Genomic DNA, 22,318 nt, shown 5'->3' with positions numbered 1-22,318 from the left:
TTCATTCAGTGGCATTTTGTGTCATGCATCGTTTAGTTTTAGTGCACTGTGCGCATATATTGTAATGTTTTGCATCTGAATTTTTCCTTGAGGATCATTAAACCACACAAACGTACATGCAGAAACACGGATAAACATGCATGATGTGGAGAGGGAGAGACATCTTACCTTGAAACTCCAGTAATGTGGTTGCTAAGAGAATTAAGGAGGGACAGAGAAGGGAAAGAGTAATGAGTTATACTGCATCTGTAAAAATATATATGATCAATAAGTTATGACATATGTTTTTACATTGCTTTAACTCATCAAAATAAGCAATTTTAAGTTGACATGACTTAAACATCCAAACAAGTTGACTGTACTTAAAAATTTAAGGGAGCAACTTACATTCATTTAAACACATACACTAGAATTTATAAGTTTGGAGTAAAATACTTTAAATTGATCAAAACTGACAAGTCATTTATAATGTTACAAAAAATCTTTCTATTCATCAAAGATTCCTGAAAAAAACTACCAGTTTCTACAAACGTATTAAGCAGCAGAAATGTGTTCAACATTGATAATAATAAGAATATTAGAATGATTTCTGAAGGATCATGTGACACTGAAGACTGGAGTAATGATGCTGAAAATTCAGCTTTGATCACAGGAATAAATTACATTTTAAAATATTTTCCAATACAAAGAATAGTCAACATTTGAAGTGGATCAAAAAGTTCATCAAAGTTGTCCTACGACAAGAACGGGTATTGTTCAAAATTCATGTATAACTTTGATGAAAGGTTTTGATCTACTTCAAATGTTGACTACTGTATTTTAAAATGTAATAATATTTCACAATAATTCTGTTTTTACTGTATTTTTCGATCAAATAAATGCAGCCTTGGTTAACATTAGAGACTTCTTTCAAAAACTTTTACTCATACTTGAACTCTGTTCTGTGATTGACAGGTGCTATTTGCCAATAGAACCAATGAAAAGCAAGGAAGTCCCTAGAAAGCATTTTCATACTCATATTTCACACAAAAAGTAAGAAAAGTTCTTGATTGTGTCAAAAACCAAAGGCTACTGACTTAACAGTGTTTTTTTTTTGTTTTTTTTGCATGAAGGAAATTGATTTTCAGGCTTCCAACATCACATTTACTGATCTTGAAACCAATCATGTGACCTTTAGAAACAACCAAGCAAATATTAATGCTTTCAACTGTAAATAAATGTACTTTTCTTAAACTTTATATCTAAAACCAATTTCATTCTTTTAGTCAACCATCACACACACAGGATTGTGGGTTATCACTGACAATGATAGTAAGCGCACATCTGTGCTTCTTAGACGGGATGTGCAACCCCTGGATCTGGACACGTCCTGATACCTCATCATGTTTCACTTTGGACACAGCCAATTTAAAACATAAAAAGTGCTTCTTTGACATCTCATACTGGAGGCATCTCAAAACATAATTAAGTGCCTGCAAAACATTTCTACCCAGACACGTTCAATTGTTCGATTTAGATGTCCTAAAATGCTGTCTAGGTCACTACGTTCTGAGATACTATTTAGCTAATCGCTAAGACCAGCAGAAGTGTGTGCATCAGAGCATAACGCAAATGCCAGAAGCCACTTTTTAATACACTAATTTACACGTCAGAACACACACATACAGCAGCAGAAGGCTTTTAGTTACAGTAACTGTAGCTCAGAAATGAGATGAAGACCCACCCTGACCGACACAACAAGCAAGCCCACCTTCCTCTCATCACATTCCTGTCTTTCTTTGGTTTGCAAACATACCCACACAGACATCATTCTCTCTCTCTCTCTGTGTGTGTGTGTGTCTGTTTCTCTCTCAGACACACACACACAGACACTGCGGCAGGCCACACCTGCTTCTATACTTGCATGTCATACAACCACCTACACCGTTGCTATGACGACACAGACCTCTACAACATCACTACAATTTAGCATACATTAAATTCAATGTGAAATCAAAATCGTCCCTATTTACTTTCATAAAACACATTCCTGATGTTATCATGCACATTTCATCTGTGCAAGCTATTCTACATGAAGAAAACATCAAAAAGGCCTCAAACTAAGAAGATGACCAAGAATTATTATTATTATTCTAATTATTAAATAAAAATTAATGCAACACATAAAATAAAATGACCTTGGAACTGATTAGAACTATTAAAAAAATTATAATATATTTTTATATATATATATAATAATAAAATAAAATAAAATAATGATCAAATTAAAATGGTATGCAAATGTGACCCTTTCCGCTTTACTTTTGTAAAACACATTCCTGACTTACTGTAGAAAATTCATCAGTAAATATTATTCTAGATGAAAAAAATGTCAAAAACCTCTCAAAATAATAATAATAATTTTTGTTGTTATTAGTGCTGTCAAAGCCATTAATCGCATTTACCATAAAATAGGCAAGGCAAGGCGTACACATTTAAAACGTACACATTATAATATTATATATTTACAAACTTTTATGTTAGATGCGATTAATCACGATTAATCGATTTGACAGGACTAGTTATTATTATTATTGTTATTATTAATCATTATTATTATTAAATTAAATCAAAATATTTATGTGAAACAAATAAATAGAATTACATCTTAAAGTACAACTTTTTCAATATTTTCTAGTTCAAACTCATTTTTTCTCTTGAACATTTTCATTAAGAAGTATGACAAAATACAGAAGTCAAACGGTATGTGAATGATCATGCTTTCAGGTCCCACCATTATACATGTTCATACACACACACACACACACACACACACACACACTACTGCCTGTCACCTGATTACTTCCTCAATGAAACATCAGGCTGTCAGTCTCTCTCTCCCTCTTTCTTTCCGTTCACTGTGTTTCTCGTGTCCTCATGGACTGATGAAGGTATGATAGCATGCCTAATTAATTCGCTCTATTGTCGCTCGACTCTCTCCTGCTAGTTCTCCGCTCCTCTTCTGCACTTTCTCCATCTATGGACTCTAATAACCTCTTAGTTCCTCTCACTCTACAAAGCCAACAATGAAATCATAATTGACCCTATTTTCTTTCATACGCGCTCCTGGTCTTACGGTACACGTTCTTCCAAAGAAAACGCTTTGTCATCATAATTGCCAGTGCAAAACAAGTTTCCCTTTTGGCTAATTGTTAAATGCTATATTAAACTAACTAACAGCCAAATAACTATTTAGTCATTGTACTGTTGTAATGCATGAAATCTGCCAATATTAATGCACTAATTGAATGCCTGTTAACATTAAGGTTATTGCAATAAGACCGAATAACAATACATTTTAAGAAGCATTACCATTGGGATACGTGAAGACGCTCGGGAGGGTGAACTTGACCTTCAGCCTCCACGTCCCGGTCAAAAAGCCTCCTCAAAAGTGTGTGCCGGTGGAGTTTCAGGAGGGGATCAGACTCCCACAATCCACTGCAAACTCACATTCCGATACAGTACGTAAAATCGACTCCTGAATGATAAAGCCAAGTCCTGCCCCACATGTTCTCTCGTTTCATGCACAAACGCGTCACATTATGGAGGTAAAAAGCGAATGGCGTTTCATGTCGTCTCTGTCCTTCAGTGGTTTTCCTCCCTCTGTGTCTCAGTACGCTCCTGCTATATGCCAGCTAGCTATGTGATATCATCGATTTCCCTACATGGGGTCGGTTGCCATGGTAACGGTAGACTCCCTTCTCTCTCTTTCTCATTCCAGTGGTGTTTGGAGACGGTGGATGCAGCCAAATGGGCAAATATACAGAGCAAATAGAAGGAAGGATAGATAGATTCCAAGGAGGAAAAAGAAAGAGGGAATAGATCACGAGAGAGAGAAAGAGAGAGATAAAAGAAAGGAGGAAATGACAATATGGATTTACACATAACTGCAAATTTAAGCTATTTGCTTTTGTGAAGAGAATTTCAGTGCTTGAGCATTCAAAAGTTCCACAGTCATGATGTCAGGCTGTTGTTGGTGGTTGCCAGGGTGTTGCTATGCGGTTTCTATGGTATTTAAGAATGTTAATGTTATTGTTAAAGAAAAAAAAAAGGTTAAGTTACATTTTGGGGGAAATAAAAGATAATTTTGCTATAGTGGAATGTAAAAAGCACTGCTCACACAGAAGTCACTTTCAATCTAAGAAGCTTCTATTGGTCAGCGCAGCGAAGTCATGTGACCAACTTGAAAATGAGCGGAAATGAGCTTTTTCGCTCTTATTTGAATCTCGTGAAATGACCGGATTTCAACCGCCAAATTTTGTCACTTAATGGAAAATGTGATCGCACGTTAAAAAGCTGAAATAAAATAAAAATATTAGATGAAAAACGTACTTAAACAAAATAATTTGTTTAAACTTTGCCAACTAACTGAAATACGTTTAATAAAATTACTAACAGAAATAAAACTAAAACTGAATAAAAAAAATAAGTGAAAACTATCTAGAAATATTTGTCAAAAAACAAAAAGTAATAAAAAGGACAAAAGCACATAAAATGACTAAATTAATATTATATATATATATATATATATATATAATATAAGCTAATTTAAAATAATTTTGCAAACATATACAGTATATATATTAACGCCAGCCGCCATATCACCCTGTAACCCAAGACTGGTGCCCACTGAAGCTAAGCAGGGCTGAGCCTGGTCTGGGTGGGAGACTCCTGGGAAAACCTGGTTGCTGCTGGAAGAGGTGTTAGTGAGGCCAGCAGGGGGCGCTTTACTGTCAAAGAGCACCGTCCTTCGGATGAGACGTTAAACCGGGGTCCTGACTCTCTGTGGTCACAAAAAATCCCGAAAGAGTAGGGGTGTAACCCCGGCATCTTGGCCAAATTCGCCCAGTGGCCTCTGTCCATCATGCCCTCCAAATCATCCCCATATATATATATATATATATATATATATATTCTGATTGGCTTCATCCCTCTGTCTCCTCTCCACCAGTAAGCTGGTGTGTGGTGGGCGTACTGGCGCACTATGGCTGCCGTCGCATCGTCCAGGTGATGCTGCACATTAGTGGTGGTTGAAGAGATTCACCCTTCCATATGTGAAGCGCTTTGAGTGCAGAGAAAAGTGCTATATAAATGTAATCAATTATTATTATTATTATAATTTACAAACTTTTGTTATACACTCACCTAAAGGATTATTAGGAACACCTGTTCAATTTCTCATTAATGCAATTATCTAATCAACCAATCACATGGCAGTTGCTTCAATGCATTTAGGGGTGTGGTCCTGGTCAAGACAATCTCCTGAACTCCAAACTGAATGTCAGAATGGGAAAGAAAGGTGATTTAAGAAATTTTGAGCGTGGCATGGTTGTTGGTGCCAGACGGGCCGGTCTGAGTATTTCACAATCTGCTCAGTTACTGGGATTTTCACGCACAACCATTTCTGGGGTTTACAAAGAATGGTGTGAAAAGGGAAAAACATCCAGTATGCGGCAGTCCTGTGAGCGAAAATGCCTTGTTGATGCTAGAGGTCAGAGGAGAATGGGCCGACTGATTCAAGCTGATAGAAGAGCAACTTTGACTGAAATAACCACTCGTTACAACCGAGGTATGCAGCAAAGCATTTGTGAAGCCACAACACGCACAACCTTGAGGCGGATGGGCTACAACAGCAGAAGACCCCACCGGGTACCACTCATCTCCACTACAAATAGGAAAAAGAGGCTACAATTTGCAAGAGCTCACCAAAATTGGACAGTTGAAGACTGGAAAAAATGTTGCCTGGTCTGATGAGTCTCGATTTCTGTTGAGACATTCAGATGGTAGAGTCAGAATTTGGCGTAAACAGAATGAGAACATGGATCCATCATGCCTTGTTACCACTGTGCAGGCTGGTGGTGGTGGTGTTATGGTGTGGGGGATGTTTTCTTGGCACACTTTAGGCCCCTTAGTGCCAATTGGGCATCGTTTAAATGCCACGGCCTACCTGAGCATTGTTTCTGACCATGTCCATCCCTTTATGGCCACCATGTACCCATCCTCTGATGGCTACTTCCAGCAGGATAATGCACCATGTCACAAAGCTCGAATCATTTCAAATTGGTTTCTTGAACATGACAATGAGTTCACTGTACTAAAATGGCCCCCACAGTCACCCGATCTCAACCCAATAGAGCATCTTTGGGATGTGGTGGAACGGGAGCTTCGTGCCCTGGATGTGCATCCCACAAATCTCCATCAACTGCAAGATGCTATCCTATCAATATGGGCCAACATTTCTAAAGAATGCTTTCAGCACCTTGTTGAATCAATGCCACGTAGAATTAAGGCAGTTCTGAAGGCGAAAGGGGGTCAAACACAGTATTGGTATGGTGTTCCTAATAATCCTTTAGGTGAGTGTATATGTGCTATATATGTTATATGTCATACAATTTTGTAAATATATACAGTTTATACAATATATGTGTGTGTGTATTATAATACATACATATTATATATTATAATATATATATAATACATATTATATATTTACAAACTTTTATGTTAGATGCTATTAATCGATTTGATAGCACTTAATTTGGATGGATGGATGGATGGATGGACGGATGGACGGACGGACGGACGGATGGACGGACGGACGGACGGACGGACGGACGGATGGATGGATGGATGGATGGATGGACGGATGGACGGACGGACGGATGGACGGACGGACGGACGGACGGATGGATGGATGGATGGATGGATGGATGGATAGATAGATAGATAGATAGAAATAGAAATTAGATAGAAGTTTATTGACAATAAACAATGGACCTTTTTAGCCCACAAAATTTGCTGAAATTTCTCTAAGTGACCGTACCTTTAGTTTTAGTTAACAATAACAACACTGACACATCGTTCCAATCCCAGTACAAGCAATAACAGTAGAGATGGTTGACTTATCAAGAACCACTCCACAACTAAAAAAGAAAAGAATGACTGCAAAGAGGAGGAGGAAGATGTTGAAAGAGATGATTAGAAGTGGGAGGAAGTATGACAGAGAGAAGAGAGGAACCGAAAAAAACAGGACAAAAACCAGTACAAGCTGAAAAACACTAATCAAAGGCCTTTTCAACATTTACACATCATGATGATAGAACATAAAACATTGATTCTAAGCAAGTGGAGGGGAATTGAGTCAACACAAACCCGACTCACAGGTACAATCGTCAAGCCTCAACATATCTGGAGCACTTACGCTGACCACTAGACCTGCTCTATATAAGAGGGTACACACACACACACACACACACACATTACCTGCTGCTGCCGAGCACAGTTAGTGTTGACCAGCGTAGCTGCGTGTTGCGGAGGGTATTTGTTCCTCTGATGCTCCATGTCGCTGCTCTTGTGGAGTTTAGCGAAGGCCTCCATGTCGGGGTTGGAGAGGCGGCGTGTGTTACTGCCCAGAGTGTGATAGCGCCGCTGATATTCTGCATCTTCCCCACGCAACATCACAAGCACTTTATCTGCACAGTTTTTCTTCTAGTTCTCCCTCTCTCCTTCTCGGTCACAAAACTGTGAGGTGAAAACAGTAAACGCAAAAGGTTAAGAGCTGGATATCTGGTATGTTAGATGGAGCCATTCGATAATATACACACTAAACGGTGTGCGAGATTAGGATAAGAGCATTGTACTTGAAAATATGATGTCTAAAATGCCAGGATGGCATCCTATTTCTGCTGTATTTTATTTTTGTAAACACTAAGCTGACATAGTTATATGTTCCTACATGTACTTAGTATTAACAGTTAATTATGCATTATTACAAGAAATTAACCCTAAACCAATCCCTAACCATATCTATATAGTACATGTAGTTAGTTAATATTACTCAATATTTATTTGGGTAAGTACAATGTAAGTACGTCACCTTAAAATAATTTGTAACGTTATTTTTTATTGGTGCATGCTTTTTAGCCTAATATTACCCACAACCACTTAACTAAAATGAAAAACTGAAAATATAAAAATAAAAGCTCTTTAATAAATATTCATAAATACTATTATAGTATAAATAATACTAAAATCACACTGGTAATTGAGTACTACCACTATGATATATGGCCCACGAACATTTAAATTCAGATTTTATTTGCATTGAATCAACCCAAATTGATTTTTGAAATTGCTAATATTCCAATCCCTGGATTTTATATCCATTCACGTCGTAGCATAAATGGTGCACCATAAGTTTGTTCAAATCCCTATCCTGAAATATGAGCAATAGTAGTATTGCAAACATAATTAGCAAATATAATTAATTAAAAAAGTATAGCTAAAATGTCTGAATGAACTGATCCAATAAAGTAATTAATGAAGCAACAGTGTAATGTGACAGTAAAAGACGTGACATTCACAAACAGTAAAACCCTGAGGTCTTCACACATGCAGTGAACGATACAGTCATATCTCTCAAGCTCAACGGGAGGGAAAACTGCCGTGTTCAATAGGGAAGAGGAAATCATGGATGTAGATAAGACTGGGAGATGGTGGGTTGGAAATTGTCTGCTGATGTGATAAAGGCTAAACATGATAAAACTGGCAGGTTGTCATACCTACCTCACCTGGCAACCCTGTGCTGATGGAAGAATTATGATTTCTGTGTGTTTGCTGGAGGATTCGACACAGTGAGCTCTAGCACATGTCAGCCAACACTAATGCTGTCAGAAACTCACAGCCTACAACCTCTGGACTCTCTCACCATACGGCTATTAAGCTGAGAATGATGTCATGCACACATACTGCAAATGTTTATATGAAATTTACTATACAACCAAAAGTGAGACAAGTGCTTATATCTGAATTGCATTTACGCTACAGCCAGAATCTGAGCTCTCAAATAATAAAAAGGAACACAGATCAAGAAAATGATTTGTTGAAACGTGTCTTAAAGTATTGCAGACAATTCACATGTAAATGTGTGGTTAACGTAACATTTAAAGTGACAGCTTTTATTATTATTATACACACATTTTTAGCTAATTAGTGCTGGAACAAAGGATTTTTTTTTTTCAAAAGATTAATCTATCGATTAATCGAATAATCTACGCTTACGTTGACGCATTGTTCTTCAGCCCTAATAATAATAATATATTTTTTTTAATGAATCAATCATTTTGGACACAAAACAATAAAAAAAATATTTTTTTATTTATTTATAAATAAAAAAATTGTCACACTTTAATTAAAAAAATTAAATTACCTAAATAACTAAAAAAAAAAATAACCAACTAAACTAAATCAACAACTAACCAAATATCCAACTAACTAAACAAATAACCAACTAACCGAATAAATAATTAAATACTATCTAAAAAAAACCCCATTTAATCACCCTACTTTAAAATAATGTGTAGCAACCTGCACTCAAGACATTCTAGCTAGCAGGTAAATAAGTAGGAGAAAAACTCCAAAGACAACATCTCAAAAGAAGAATGTTTTTCTCAGTGGTGTTGTGAAGACTCAACACCCACCACAAGGAGCCCAAAATAGAGGCCCAAACTAATAAAGACACCCAAAACAACGAAACCCACTGAAGAGGTGCGAGATCAAAGGAGGAACCATTATATTAGCATACCGCAGGGAAGATGGATAAAGCGTTTCAGAGAATGAGGGGAGGCTGATCCATAGATATCCATAATAAAGGCTAGATGTCTTACGGCGGAGTCTCTATCGTCATCACCGGCGGCCATCTTGTCACAGACAAGCTTTCTGGCGGGCTCTGTGGTACCTGATGTAAGATGAGTGATCAGCACGAACACAAATACTCTTATCTCGTTGAAATCTTGACGGATTTACAAACGGTTTGGTTTGTTACAAACGTTATTAACGTGGCTATAATTCTGGATGATTATTTATTGATACACTTATTATTCATAAGTGTGCAGTGTCATAACTACATCTCTGACGTTTATAACAAACCAAACCGTTTGAAAATCGGTAGAAAATCGAGCAAGTTATGGTTATTTAAAAAGTACATGCACCATTAAAACACAATGTTACGAGTGAGCGAGCTGCCTGTGACAAGATGGCCGCCAGGTGCGGACGTCGACCTCCATTGGCCAGCAGCGCGGACGAGACATCTAGCCTTTATTATGTATGTCTATGTGCTGATCTACCACAAGAGCTTTTACACCTTCTCTACACCAGAGCAGCTGTTAATGATGAGATGGACCAGTGGGCGGAGACTAGAGCAATCGACCAATGAGAGAGTAATTAGCTTGTTCTCTCTGTTTTATACAGTAACCACAAGAATTGTCTCAAACCAGTTTTTTACATATTCAACAACAGAACTCACTATTTGAATTTTACAAGCTTTTTCAGGAACATATACATTAAAAAGCACAATAAATGCAGTCCATACAACTTGTGCTCTATATTCCAAGTCTTCTAAAGACATATGACGCCATTTTAAGCTGCAAATAACATCTGGAAGCAGAAAGCTAAAGTAAAAAAGGTAGCACTCTAAAATACTCTTCCATCTCACTATATTGAACGTTCTTGGGACTGAAGTCATGTCTGTTAGTGTGTAAACAGTCTAACCAGCTGGGCTAACATATTTTCTCATCAGAAGGCAAAGAACACTGAAAAGCAGTCTGAGGTGAGCACACACAATTAACATTTAATACTAATTACAGATCATTTATTCATAACGCTATTTGGAAGAAACCAACAACTGGGATGGAGTCAACTAAATAATATAACTGCAATAGAAGATAGAAATGTGAGGTACTTACAGTTTTCCTTTCCACTGCTCTACTTTTCCATTGTTTTTCTATGTAAACATAATCTTCACGTTCGTCTTTGACCACCCAATCACAGCCAAATCTTGCCCAATCGCAACTCACGTGTAGCATCGACAGTGGCAGATGAGATATTACGCTTATTTTAGTACCACATAATTTTATAGTTTAGTATTAGTAGTATTATAGTGTTATAATTATTTCCTCTTTAGCAAAAGATGTGTTTTTCACTTAAAATCAAAGACTTGACAAAGAGAGAAAAGGTTTTTGTGTGTATCATATGAACTATAAGCAAGCTACCAGGACTGACGGGGGAAATTACAGCTTGATGGCCTCAAGTAACATACATTAAAGCTGAAGTGTGTAATTTCTGTGCCACTAGGTGCACCAAACACAATAATAATAATTATTTCCAAACAGGCTTCCTATCCTACCAGCCCTTTTGTCCCTCCTACATGCCAATATTCAGATAAATATTACAGGTAGTCTTACATTCACACCAGTGGTTGAGTCAAAGCTTGACATGTTGTGCCTCTCAAACAAAAAGAGCAATTTTAAAACATTTAAAGTCTCTCCATGAATTCAAGCATTGTACCAAAGTTAAACAAACCATTGTCATAAACCAATCAGCAACTAGCAGAGCTCTCAAAGGATCAGGATTTTCAGTTTTACATTTACATTTAATAGACGCTTTTATCCAAAGCTACTTAGGAACATAACCAACTCGTCACAGAGCCAACAATATTCCCAATATTCCCTAGTTCCAATGTCTCTTTGATTATTCTCTCTCCTTGGTTAACTGCAGACATCATGCAAGCATCTATAAGCATGACAAATGAACTGATCACTCAACTAATGTCCATGTGTGTTTGTGTGTGTGCGAGAGTACACAAAGATTGATTACCGCCCAATTTTAATACTCCTCAGACAGACACATAAATCAAGTGTGCCGTGACAGGTGTTTCGACCCCTGGAGCCTCTAAGCAGGTATGAACGATCGGCCGGAAGTGTCAGGGGATTCTGGGAATTCTCGCCTGAGGGGAATCAGTAAAGTGGCCAGAAGATTAATGATCCCTCGTTTAGTGTCATGAACAGATAAGAGATGATGAAAGCTGAGAGAAAAAAATATAATATATTTCTGGAACACAACCAACCTATAATGGTAAAAATCCAAAAGTGATGTCACATACAGTAAGCTTAGGCCCCGCCCACGACTGCTGATGGACTCTGCCTTATTAGCATAGACCCGCCCTCAGTGAGCTGGACACAGTCCGCCATGTTTATCTCCTGGCCAGAGCATTTAACAGCAGCGCTCAAGTAAGAAATGTATTCTTATTAAAGCTACAAAAGTTATTCAGTCAAGAGTTTTTTGTTTGTTTGTTTTTTCATATTAACAGCATCAGGTAGCTGCTACTGTATATTAAGCTGCTTTCACATTAATACACAGATCTAATGTTCACATGCGGTTTCTTTACTTACGTTCACAGACATTACCGACTGTGTTTGTGTGAACCTTCTGTGTATTTGACCGTTTAAACGCAACAAGACCTGAAAGATAACGTAGTTTAATACTCACGGGACACTCCGTATGAAATCCAGCTTTCTGTTCTCATGCTTCAGATGTGTGCCCTCAGAAAACCATATATCAGAAGTTTAGACTGATATGGCTTTAAAACGCATGCAGATAATAAACTTTCGTGATGATGAAGAACTGTAATGTCATGTGAGCGTGACCGCGATTGAGATGATAATCAATACCAATAATCAATTTTTGGCAGAGTATCAGATGCACGAGCTGTAAAGGCCCCGCCCTCTTCTGGAAGGGGAGCAGCAGCTCATTTGCATTTAAAGACACATGCACGAAAACAGCATGTTTTTCCTTCCACTCAAAAATGTGGTGTAGTAAATTATCTTCGGGGCATTTTGAGCTCAAACGTCACAGACACATTCCTTAGACACCTGAGACATACATCTTGTAAAAAGGGGCATAATATAGTTCCTCTTTAATGAAAATAAATATTCAGAAATCAGTTATTTATTTGACTTATTAATTCAACTGTAGGAAATTATAAGAATTAACAAAAAATAATTATAAAAATAACAAAATAAAAATGAATTATAAAATAAAAACAAATAAATAAAAAATTCATCCATTTTGAGAAAGGAGAAAGATTATATTACATATGACAGAGACATGTTTTGATTCATTTTCTTGTCCTTTTTCTGGTCTTAGAGTGTAATAAGAAACGCCCCAGAATCCTTGACCCTGTCAAGTGGTTCTGATTATGACATCACAATGGAGGTCATCACTCGTGACGGTGACATCGCTATTAAACGCTCTCATGGACACCGTACAAACATTGTATGTCATAGAGTGAGCAAACAGGCTGAGATGTGTGTGTGTGTGTGTGTGTGTGTGTGGTGTGTCTGAGAAAGAGAGAGAGAGAGAGAGAGAGAGAGAGAGAGAGAGAGAGAGAGAGAGAGAGAGAGAGAGTGAGTGAGAGAAACAAAGTAAAAAAAGTAAAAAGATTAGTCATGCTGGGTTTAATAATATAATACTGTAAAATGGAAATCTAAAAGAGGTCCATCATCTACAGGTGTTTAATAAAGCAGCCTGGACTGTGCTGGACATCAATAACCAATCTAACAGGACACAGTATAGAGAAGTTCATCTGAAGACCGCCTATAAGACAATAAAAATGAATGAAAATATGAGAAACTGATAAATGCTGTTACAACAACTGCACCCCAGCAGTGAAGCTCATGTTGTGTTATTAAGTGCAACTAGGGATTTCCATCAGACGAGGAACAGATGAAATCACAAGAAAAAGTTGGGAAATGTTTTTAACAAATGAAAAATAAGTCTAAGGGTCTTGTTTATTAACGCATGTGCGATTAGATATGATTCTGCACTACCATTCAAAAGTTTGGGGTCCGCAAGATATTTGAATGTTTTTGAAAAAAGTCTCTTCTGCTCACCAAGACTGATTAAAAATACAGTAAAAACAGTAATATCGTCAAATATAATCACAGTTCAAAACAAATGTTCCATTTGAATATATTTATATTTGATCTATTCCTCTGATGTCAAAGCTGAATTTTCAGCATCATTAATCAAGTCAATCTTTTTTTTAGACTTAATATCTTATGTGATTTTTCTTTTCAAGCAAATGTTTCTTGATTTAAGAATGTTTAGACATGTGTACTGGAAAACAAGACAAAAATACTTTGCAGTGCAGTTCACAAGTCCCTCACGGGAAGATATGCATGATCCTAAATTAAAGATATCATGATACTGAAGTGATGATGTCATCGAGGAGATTAGCAAGCAATCATAACTTGCAGCTGATATTTCAGAGTGCATGAAACACCTGCTGGAAAGTGAAAGTCTGATTAGATTCTAATCAGCATTAGCTGAAAAAACAGCGGGACATAAACACACACTTGCTAAAGTGGAGGGTGGAATAAAAGTTGAACTAATTCTGCTTGTTATGCAGCACACAACTTATTACGCACACACTGAAGAGGCAGGTTGCTTTGGGAAAATAACGAAGAAACTATCTAATTATAAGTATCAGCATTAAATCATCGCAGCGGCGACTGAATGTTAATTAATTTCGCCATGAGGAGAAGCCCATATCACGGAAATCGTCAGTGGACTGAGATTTCACACCAGTAGATTTAAATGAGGCACAAAGTCTGACCCCACGCCACTACATTTTAATTAACATCTCTCTCTCTCTCAGGGGTCTCTCGGAGGAGACGGGATCCTGTTTAACCTTTGACCTTGTGACAGACCGCCCAGTGGAGGCTCTAAGCGGTCAGAGATTGAGGATTGACACTAATGTAGCCGTTCTCAGGGCCAGTATCCTCCTGAGGAGCCCCGCGGAGTGTCAGAGGACGTGTTTTAAATGAATAACCAATCCTATCTGCATGGTTCATCAGCAGTGAAACATGTTTCGATGACCTCAATGTCATCTAGCGATACTGGAAAACAGATTTAATGGCTACTTAGGACAGCGGAGACGCTTTCATCTGTAAGCATGCATGTAAAACAGTCAGCATGCATATGGATCGCAAGACCAACATATGGGGTCACAGATGTTGTGTGAAAGAAGACCAAAGCTAAATATGCATACACATTAACCTGTAACCATTCAGAGCAGTTTTGGCTGAAAATCAACAGTATGGAGACCACCAGTCATGTTCAGTTTTATCAAAAATGGAAATAAAAATGACTCAATGAACTTATTTTACTTAAACTGGAATGTAAAGTCCACACTATAGGCTTAGTAACTATATAAAGGTTCTTTATTGGCATCTTAGGTTCCATAAGCATCCATGGAATCGCACAAAAGTGTTTTTATTGTGAAAAAGGGTTCTTTAGATTTTTTAAATGTTCTTCATACTTCACACGCTGAAAGTTCTTTTCAGAACTGTTCACTGAAAGGTTCTTTGTGGAACCAAAAACTGGTTCTTCTATGGCATTGCTGTGAAAACAAAAAAAACCTTTTGGTACCTTTATTTTTAGCTAGTTTGTAACTCTGTACTTCATTTGGTTGTACACTCTAAAAAATGCTGGGTTGTTTCAACCCAAATTTGGGTCAAATATGGACAAACCCAAATGTTGGGTTAAAAATGCAATTAAAAAATTTACAGTTGAAAAGTGAAAGTTGAAGTTGGGTTAAAATTTGAACTTACATTTTTAACCCAACATTTGGGTTTGTCCACATTTGACCCAAATTTGGGTTAAAACAACCCAGCATTGTTTAGAGTGTACCATTTTTTCTTAAGAACCTATAGGTTGTAATTACCCATAAAAAGTAATGCATAGTCACACAATACTACACTTATAATAATCCAATAGCAGGATTCAAATTCATGAGCGAAGTTGTGTTGAAACGTAGTGAATTTTAGTTTATCCTGTTAAAGGGATAGTTCACCCTTGAGACTTTCGTTCATCTTTGGAACACAAATGAAGATCTTTTTGATGAAATCTGAGATGTTTCTGTCCCTCCATTGACAGCTACATAACTATGTAAAGACATCATTAAAGTGATCCATGTGACTCCAGTGGTTCAACCTCAATTTTAAGAAGCAACACGAGTGCTGTTTTGCACAAATAAAACCCATAATTTACCACTTTATCAACAAAATCTTAATCTCCAATGCGCGCAAGAACGTCTGCTCTCGCAACGAAGCACTTGCGTCGCTTCTTAAAATTAATGTTATGATGTCTTCACTACCTTTCTTGGGCTTGAAAATGGTAGTTGCATAGACTGTCAATGGAGAGCTCTCAGATTTCATCAAAAAGATCTTCATTTGTGTTCCGAAGATGAACGAAAGTATTACGGGTTTGGAACGACATGAGGGAGAGTAAATGATGACAGAATTTTTGAGTGAACTATCCCTTTAAGGCCTGGTCCTCAGGTGCATGTACAAAAATTGTTCATGGTTCACTAACACACTAGCCTGGTTAAAACCAGACCATTCTCAGTTGTAACTGTGGTCTGGCAAAGCGTCATAGACAAATCATTTCCAGAGGGGCGTCACCAACGGACATCGCGGATAGACCTAAACCCAATCAGAGCGATGAAGGAGATGACGTATGCAGAGCGGCCGAGTGTTGTTCTTTGCTCGGTTTTTAACAAAAAGTAAACGTTCAAATCGCTTAAAACAGACGCGATAGCAGATTCGAACGAGTGATGTTCGACGGCGGCATCCATCTTTGTAATGTAGGCTACAAAATCTGCTTCAAAATCCCAGCGCTGTCGTCATCGTGTAAAGCCCGCCCCAACGTTTCTGATTGGTGCCGCGATTTCGGCGGATTGGAAATGGGCTTGAATGAGGCAGACTAACTTTCAGAGCAAATCTAAATTTGACGGAAGTTGTCTGGGTTTTCCCAGGCTACTAACACACAGAAAACACATAAGAAATTAGCATAAATGTGTTCAGACTTTATGATCAGAATTTCGTTCCTAGAAGTGATAAATGCTAATTATTTCACAGGGAGTTGTTTAGTTTGGCAAATCCGGTGATTATTTTCCCCAATGTTCATAGTGCCTATCCTACCCTATTCTCTGTGGACTGAGAACGACTGGTGAATCAAAGACAATCAGAGACATTTTGGCACCTAACACTTGAAAACCTTGAAGACTTGAATGCCATTGCCACAATGCTAATTATACCATTCCTCAATCAATCTCTCATATGTTCTTGTTTTACTAGACAGAGACGGAGACATTGAGAACCCAAGAGTAGCAGGAAAGCAACTGGCATATGAAAAGTCTGAATGGAGGGATTGAGTGCCCATCTTCATGACATCAGAGCATGAAGAGACGATTTACAGGATTTTTGAGAATGTTTGCTGAGGTACATGCGAGAGGTTTGAGCATTTAAAAATACGCAGCTCCAGAGGCATTTAACAGCCAGCGACTTCAAAAATGTCCGGCGTAGGGAAGAGAGAGAGCGAGAGAGAGAGAGAAAAGGATGATGGAGAAGAGAAGAACGCAACCCACTTACTGTACAGCACCACTGCTCCAGGGGCCTTCAAAGGAAACGCTGCCCTGATATGAAAATCCATAATCCAAACAGTAATGAGAGAGAGAGAGAGAGAGAGAGAGAGAGAGAGAGAGAGAGAGAGAGAGAGAGAGAGAGAGAGAGAGAGAGAGAGAGAGAGAGAGAGAGAGAGAGAGAGAGAGAGAGAGAGAGAGAGAGAGAGAGAGAGAGAGAGAGAGAGAGAGAGAGAGGGAGTGAGGGAGGGAGGGTGAAAATGAAAGAGAGTCGCTGTCTTTTCTGACAAGAATGCAAAGCCTCGCGGGAGGAGAGACTGTCGTGTCAGATAATTGTCTGAACAAAACAAAATATTCAGAAAGAAGAGAGTACAACGCTTGTGTAATATAAATAGCCGACCATCCTCAAATTGTGCAGATTGGTGAATATTATTTTTCTAAGCAATTTTTTACCTCATGGATGATAAAAAAAAAAAAAAAAAACTCCATTAGGAGGGAGCTGTATAAGGACCAGAACTTCATATAGAGCTGGGACAGATAAGCAACCACACAGGAACATGCTTATACATTTAGAAATAGCTTTGGGTAGTAAGCAACCACCTAGAACCCCATAGAAACCTTTCAGAAGTCCCTAAAATTAGACCAATTATGATGATCCTGAAGCACCCTAGCAACTGGTGGTTCTGAGAATATTTTAGCACGTTGCAAATTTAACATCTTTGCAACCACATAGCAACAGCTTGATAATTACCCACAACAGAACAAGTAAAAGTCTATTTTACAATCTTAACTCTTAAGGGAGTGATAATGATGGACAGATCCATAACACAAATGAACGACTGTAAACACTCTCCTCCTCCTTGACATCTTATCACTTCATATATTACTGCTTCACCAACAGCCTGACATTTTAGCATTTGAAGCGTTCAGCAGCAATAGCTCAGTGTAGCTCTGGATCTCCAGGGACACGGGGATAAAGATGGCTGGGAAGAATTTGTTTTATCTAAGGTGCAGTGAGATTTGTAAGTGCGGTTAAGGGGAAATGTGTCTTCAAGTGTGAAGGCATCCCTGCAGACAGACAGACAGACAGACAGATAGATAGATAGATAGATAGATAGATAGATAGATAGATAGATAGATAGATAGATAGATAGATAGATAGATAGATAGATAGATAGATAGATAGATAGATAGATAGATAGATAGATAGATAGATAGATAGATAGATAGATAGATAGATAGATAGATAGATAGATAGATAGATAATCAGAACGATGGATGACGGATGAATGGATGGATAGATTGTCAGAATGATGGATGGATGATGGTCAGACAGACAGAGACAGATAATCAGAACGATGGATGGATAGATGGATGGATGAACAGACAAATAATGACAGAGAGATAGACAGACTGTCAGAACGATGGATGGATGGACGGACGGACGGACGGACGGACGGACGGACGGACGGATAGATAGATAGATAGATAGATAGATAGATAGATAGATAGATAGATAGATAGATAGATAGATAGATAGATAGATAGATAGATAGATAGATAGATAGATAGATAATCAGAACAATGGATGACGGATGAATGGATGAATGGATAGATAGATAGATAGATAGATAGATAGATAGATAGATAGATAGATAGATAGATAGATAGATAGATAGATAGATAGATAGATAGATAGATAGATAGATAGAGAGATAATCAGAACGATGGATGACGGATGAATGGATGGATAGATTATCAGAATGATGGATGGATGATGGTCAGACAGACAGACAGATAATCAGAACGATGGATGGATAGATGGATGGATGAACAGACAAATAATGACAGAGAGATAGACAGACTGTCAGAACGATGGATGGATGGATGGACGGACGGGTAGATAGATAGATAGATAGATAGATAGATAGATAGATAGATAGATAGATAGATAGATAGATAGATAGATAGATAGATAGATAGATAGATAGATAGATAGATAGATAGATAGATAGATAGCATTTTTTCTCATTGAATATCATGTTTCACTCCAAAAAAACTGTTACATTATGGAAGTAAAATGGCTTTTAAACATTCATGTTGCCTTCTTTCCCAGCTCGAGTTCAAATTACTGTATGTTCAAATACTGAATTTTGAGCAGCCGTAATTGTTGCACACTTGTAGCATTGCACCATACAAAGTATATTAGCATCGTGTTATGTCATTGTTTTGCTGTCAGTTCTAGCATTCTGTAATCTTCTATAATATATTTGTCTCAAAGAAACGCACTTTTGCAGCATGTCTGTGCGCTGAAAGTCAATGCATCACTGTAATCCATCAAACCACAGGCAGTGTGTGTGTGTGTGTGTGCATGCGCCTGTCTTCCTAATCCATGCAGTCTACAGGGACACACACAGTAACGGAGCCTGTATCAGCCTCTTCCACGCCATCTCTCCTGGCACTCGTTTACTCGTTAGCAGACTCCCTCCTCTTCCTCCCTCAGTAGTGAGCGAGTAATTCCCATCTCTTCAGCAGGACGTACGCGTCACCTCAGCACTAACACAACACTGCCAAGAGCGCATACGTGTGGATGCTATGTTTTGGATGGTATCTGGCAAATGTGCTAAATCAAGTGTGAAGCTTTACAGTGTGTGTGTTAGAGAAAGAGAGAGAGGCTATGGTCAGCAAGAGCAAAATTTGAGTGTGTCAACCTAATAAAATCACTGCGGAGAGGGCTTTTTCCTGCAAGGTATTGTGTGTGTTTGAGCGTGTTTAAATACACAGTTAAGTGCTCTAATCAGAAAGCACTTCTCTCTTTATCTCAGGCTCAACACACATTCTGCCAGCAAGTCAGTCTTTCTCTTTGCAAACACTGATGCGATATATAGTTTGAAGTCGCTTTGAATAAAAGCATCAGCCAAATACATGAAGATAAATGTCTAGTACATAAAGGGATCATATTTTTCATCATACTAAGAAAACATACTGTACTTTCAGATCTCAAAACATCCTTATCAGTCCACAAAGATCATTTATACCTATGTTGACAGGCAGGTAGGATATCATATCGGACCGAATGCAATGATTGGACGAACATTTTATGGTCCACACCTTCCACAGATGATATACTGTATATATACATCTTGCACACGAGATCTTTAACCAGCATATCAAAAAATGGAACAAATCATCTACCGTGTCTTTAATATTTTCACAAACAATGTATATAAAATATTTTTCAAATGCTATTTTATGTTTGTGCTTTTTGAGGTTGGCCAGGTGTATCTGCAGGCTGTTTTGAACATGCTAAAAATATGGACATTTCCAGGGACAGGACACCAAAAACAGGGACATCTGGTCACCCTATTTTACATGAAGTACAGTATGTAGGCTAAAGACCTTACATCCATTTTCCGAAAGACAACTACATTCTTAGCTTCCAAGTCTTTTCTTGTCCACTTTTATGTCTCTCTCTCTGTCTCTCTCTCTCTCTCTCAAACACACTCAACCCTTCTCCTCTGGGTCTCATCTATTTGTTCTTCCAACATCAGCTTTTGAAGCTTCATTGAAAGAGTGACAGATGTTCATGACATCCCAACATCCGCCTGCTCCTTATTCCTCTTTTTTGCTCCGTCATGCACACGCAACTTTTCTTTCTCTCTTTATCTCAAAGACCAAACGCACACCATCCCATCGAGACGCAAACGCTGTTGTGATGAGTGAAGCGTTACCATCAGACGCCACGCGACTCTCAGAGGTACGAGATGAACAATCAACAAACCATACAAATCAAGCAAGAAAACACTTGCCTGGCGCAGCGGAGCGGCCACTGAAAATACTTGTGTTTCGTGTGTTAAAGTCCCATGTTGTGATGGGTATCCGTCGAGTAAAAATACACAGATTGAGCTGCAAAGTCTTCAGGGATTTTGATGCATTTAAGGATCTAATATTACAGTGCAAACACTCAGACAGATGTTAATGATGGCAGTCGACCAAGACTTCCATCATCGGCCTCTGCCACGTATTTGCATCTTAATGGTTTGTATTGGAAGATCTTAAAGCTGAAGTGTGCAATGTGAAACAGTTTCTCATATCCCATTTTTAACATGCAATAACAATTCAGCCATTTGTAGGTTGGTTTTTCCCAAAGAGTGTGAACATGACTGTGCAACTTTCAGAAACCTGTTTGGAAACAATCCCTATTTTTACAATTCAGTTTGGTGCCTCTAGTCGTGCAGCAATGACACTCTCTTTACCTTATTCTGAACTTGTAGTGTTTATTGTTTGACTAATATAATTTCTGCAGTCAACTTCACAAAAATAATGTTGGTCAAAATTACTTGTGCAATTAAACAGACAGTATTTTTCTAATATAGTTCACTCTTCATACTGCTACTTTTTGCTGCATGGTTTCATTCGAGTTGTTAATATTAGGCCAGAAACATATACTCTACGCAAGAAAGATGAAAGAAAAAGTCAAACATTTCAAGATAAGTAATGCATTCAGGGAATTCAAAGGATTAGTTCACCTCAAAATGAAAATTTCCTGATAATTTACTCACCCGAATGACATCCAAGATGTTCATGTCTTTCTTTCTTCAGTGGAAAAGAAATCAAGTTTTTTGAGGAAAACATTTCAGGATTTTTCTCCACACAATGGACTTCAACGGTAACCAAATCCAAATCCAAATCAATGCAGTTTCAAAGGGCTTTGAAGAGCTTCAAACGGCTCTGCACGATCCCAGCTGAGGAATAGGGTCTTATCTAGCGAAACGATCAGTCATTTTCTAAAAACTTTTTTAAATGTATATACTTTTTAACCACAATTGTTCATCTTGTGCTGGTCTGTGACGCGCCTGGCATTACGTAATCACGTTGGAAAGGTCATGCTGGACGTACCGCGTTCGTCCAAATTTCGTTCAAGGATCGTTCAAATTTTATTGTATGTTGAATGACATATGTATGTCTTTGTGTCAGTTTATTGTTTAAAATGGTCCTTTCGTGTGTGTATCCTGGATG

At 38.0% G+C, this 22,318-nt stretch overlaps 1 protein-coding gene across 5 annotated transcripts in view; it reads right to left on the bottom strand.

Moving 5' to 3' along the window:
* The window catches only part of srcin1b (SRC kinase signaling inhibitor 1b), a 57,180-nt gene that overhangs the window by 30,788 nt on the left and 4,074 nt on the right, over positions 1-22,318 (bottom strand). For 4 of the 5 annotated variants that reach the window (XM_056249385.1, XM_056249388.1, XM_056249386.1 and 1 more), the window contains exons 2-3: positions 7,303-7,560; positions 169-192 (exon numbers count right to left, since the gene is read on the bottom strand). In XM_056249385.1, coding sequence (XP_056105360.1) covers positions 169-192; positions 7,303-7,497 — 219 coding nt within the window. In that variant the 5' untranslated portion in view covers positions 7,498-7,560. Of the gene's footprint in view, positions 1-168; positions 193-3,351; positions 3,663-7,302; positions 7,561-22,318 lie in introns of those variants that run through there. The other variant, XM_056249389.1, reaches the window with a different exon arrangement.

Source organism: Rhinichthys klamathensis, unplaced genomic scaffold, assembly GCF_029890125.1.
Source record: "Rhinichthys klamathensis goyatoka isolate OS25496 unplaced genomic scaffold, OSU_Roscu_1.1 h1tg000059l_1, whole genome shotgun sequence".
Taxonomy (NCBI): Eukaryota; Metazoa; Chordata; class Actinopteri; order Cypriniformes; family Leuciscidae; genus Rhinichthys; species Rhinichthys klamathensis.
Note: the sequence above shows the minus strand (reverse complement) of the source record. Positions and strands in the feature narration are given on the sequence as shown.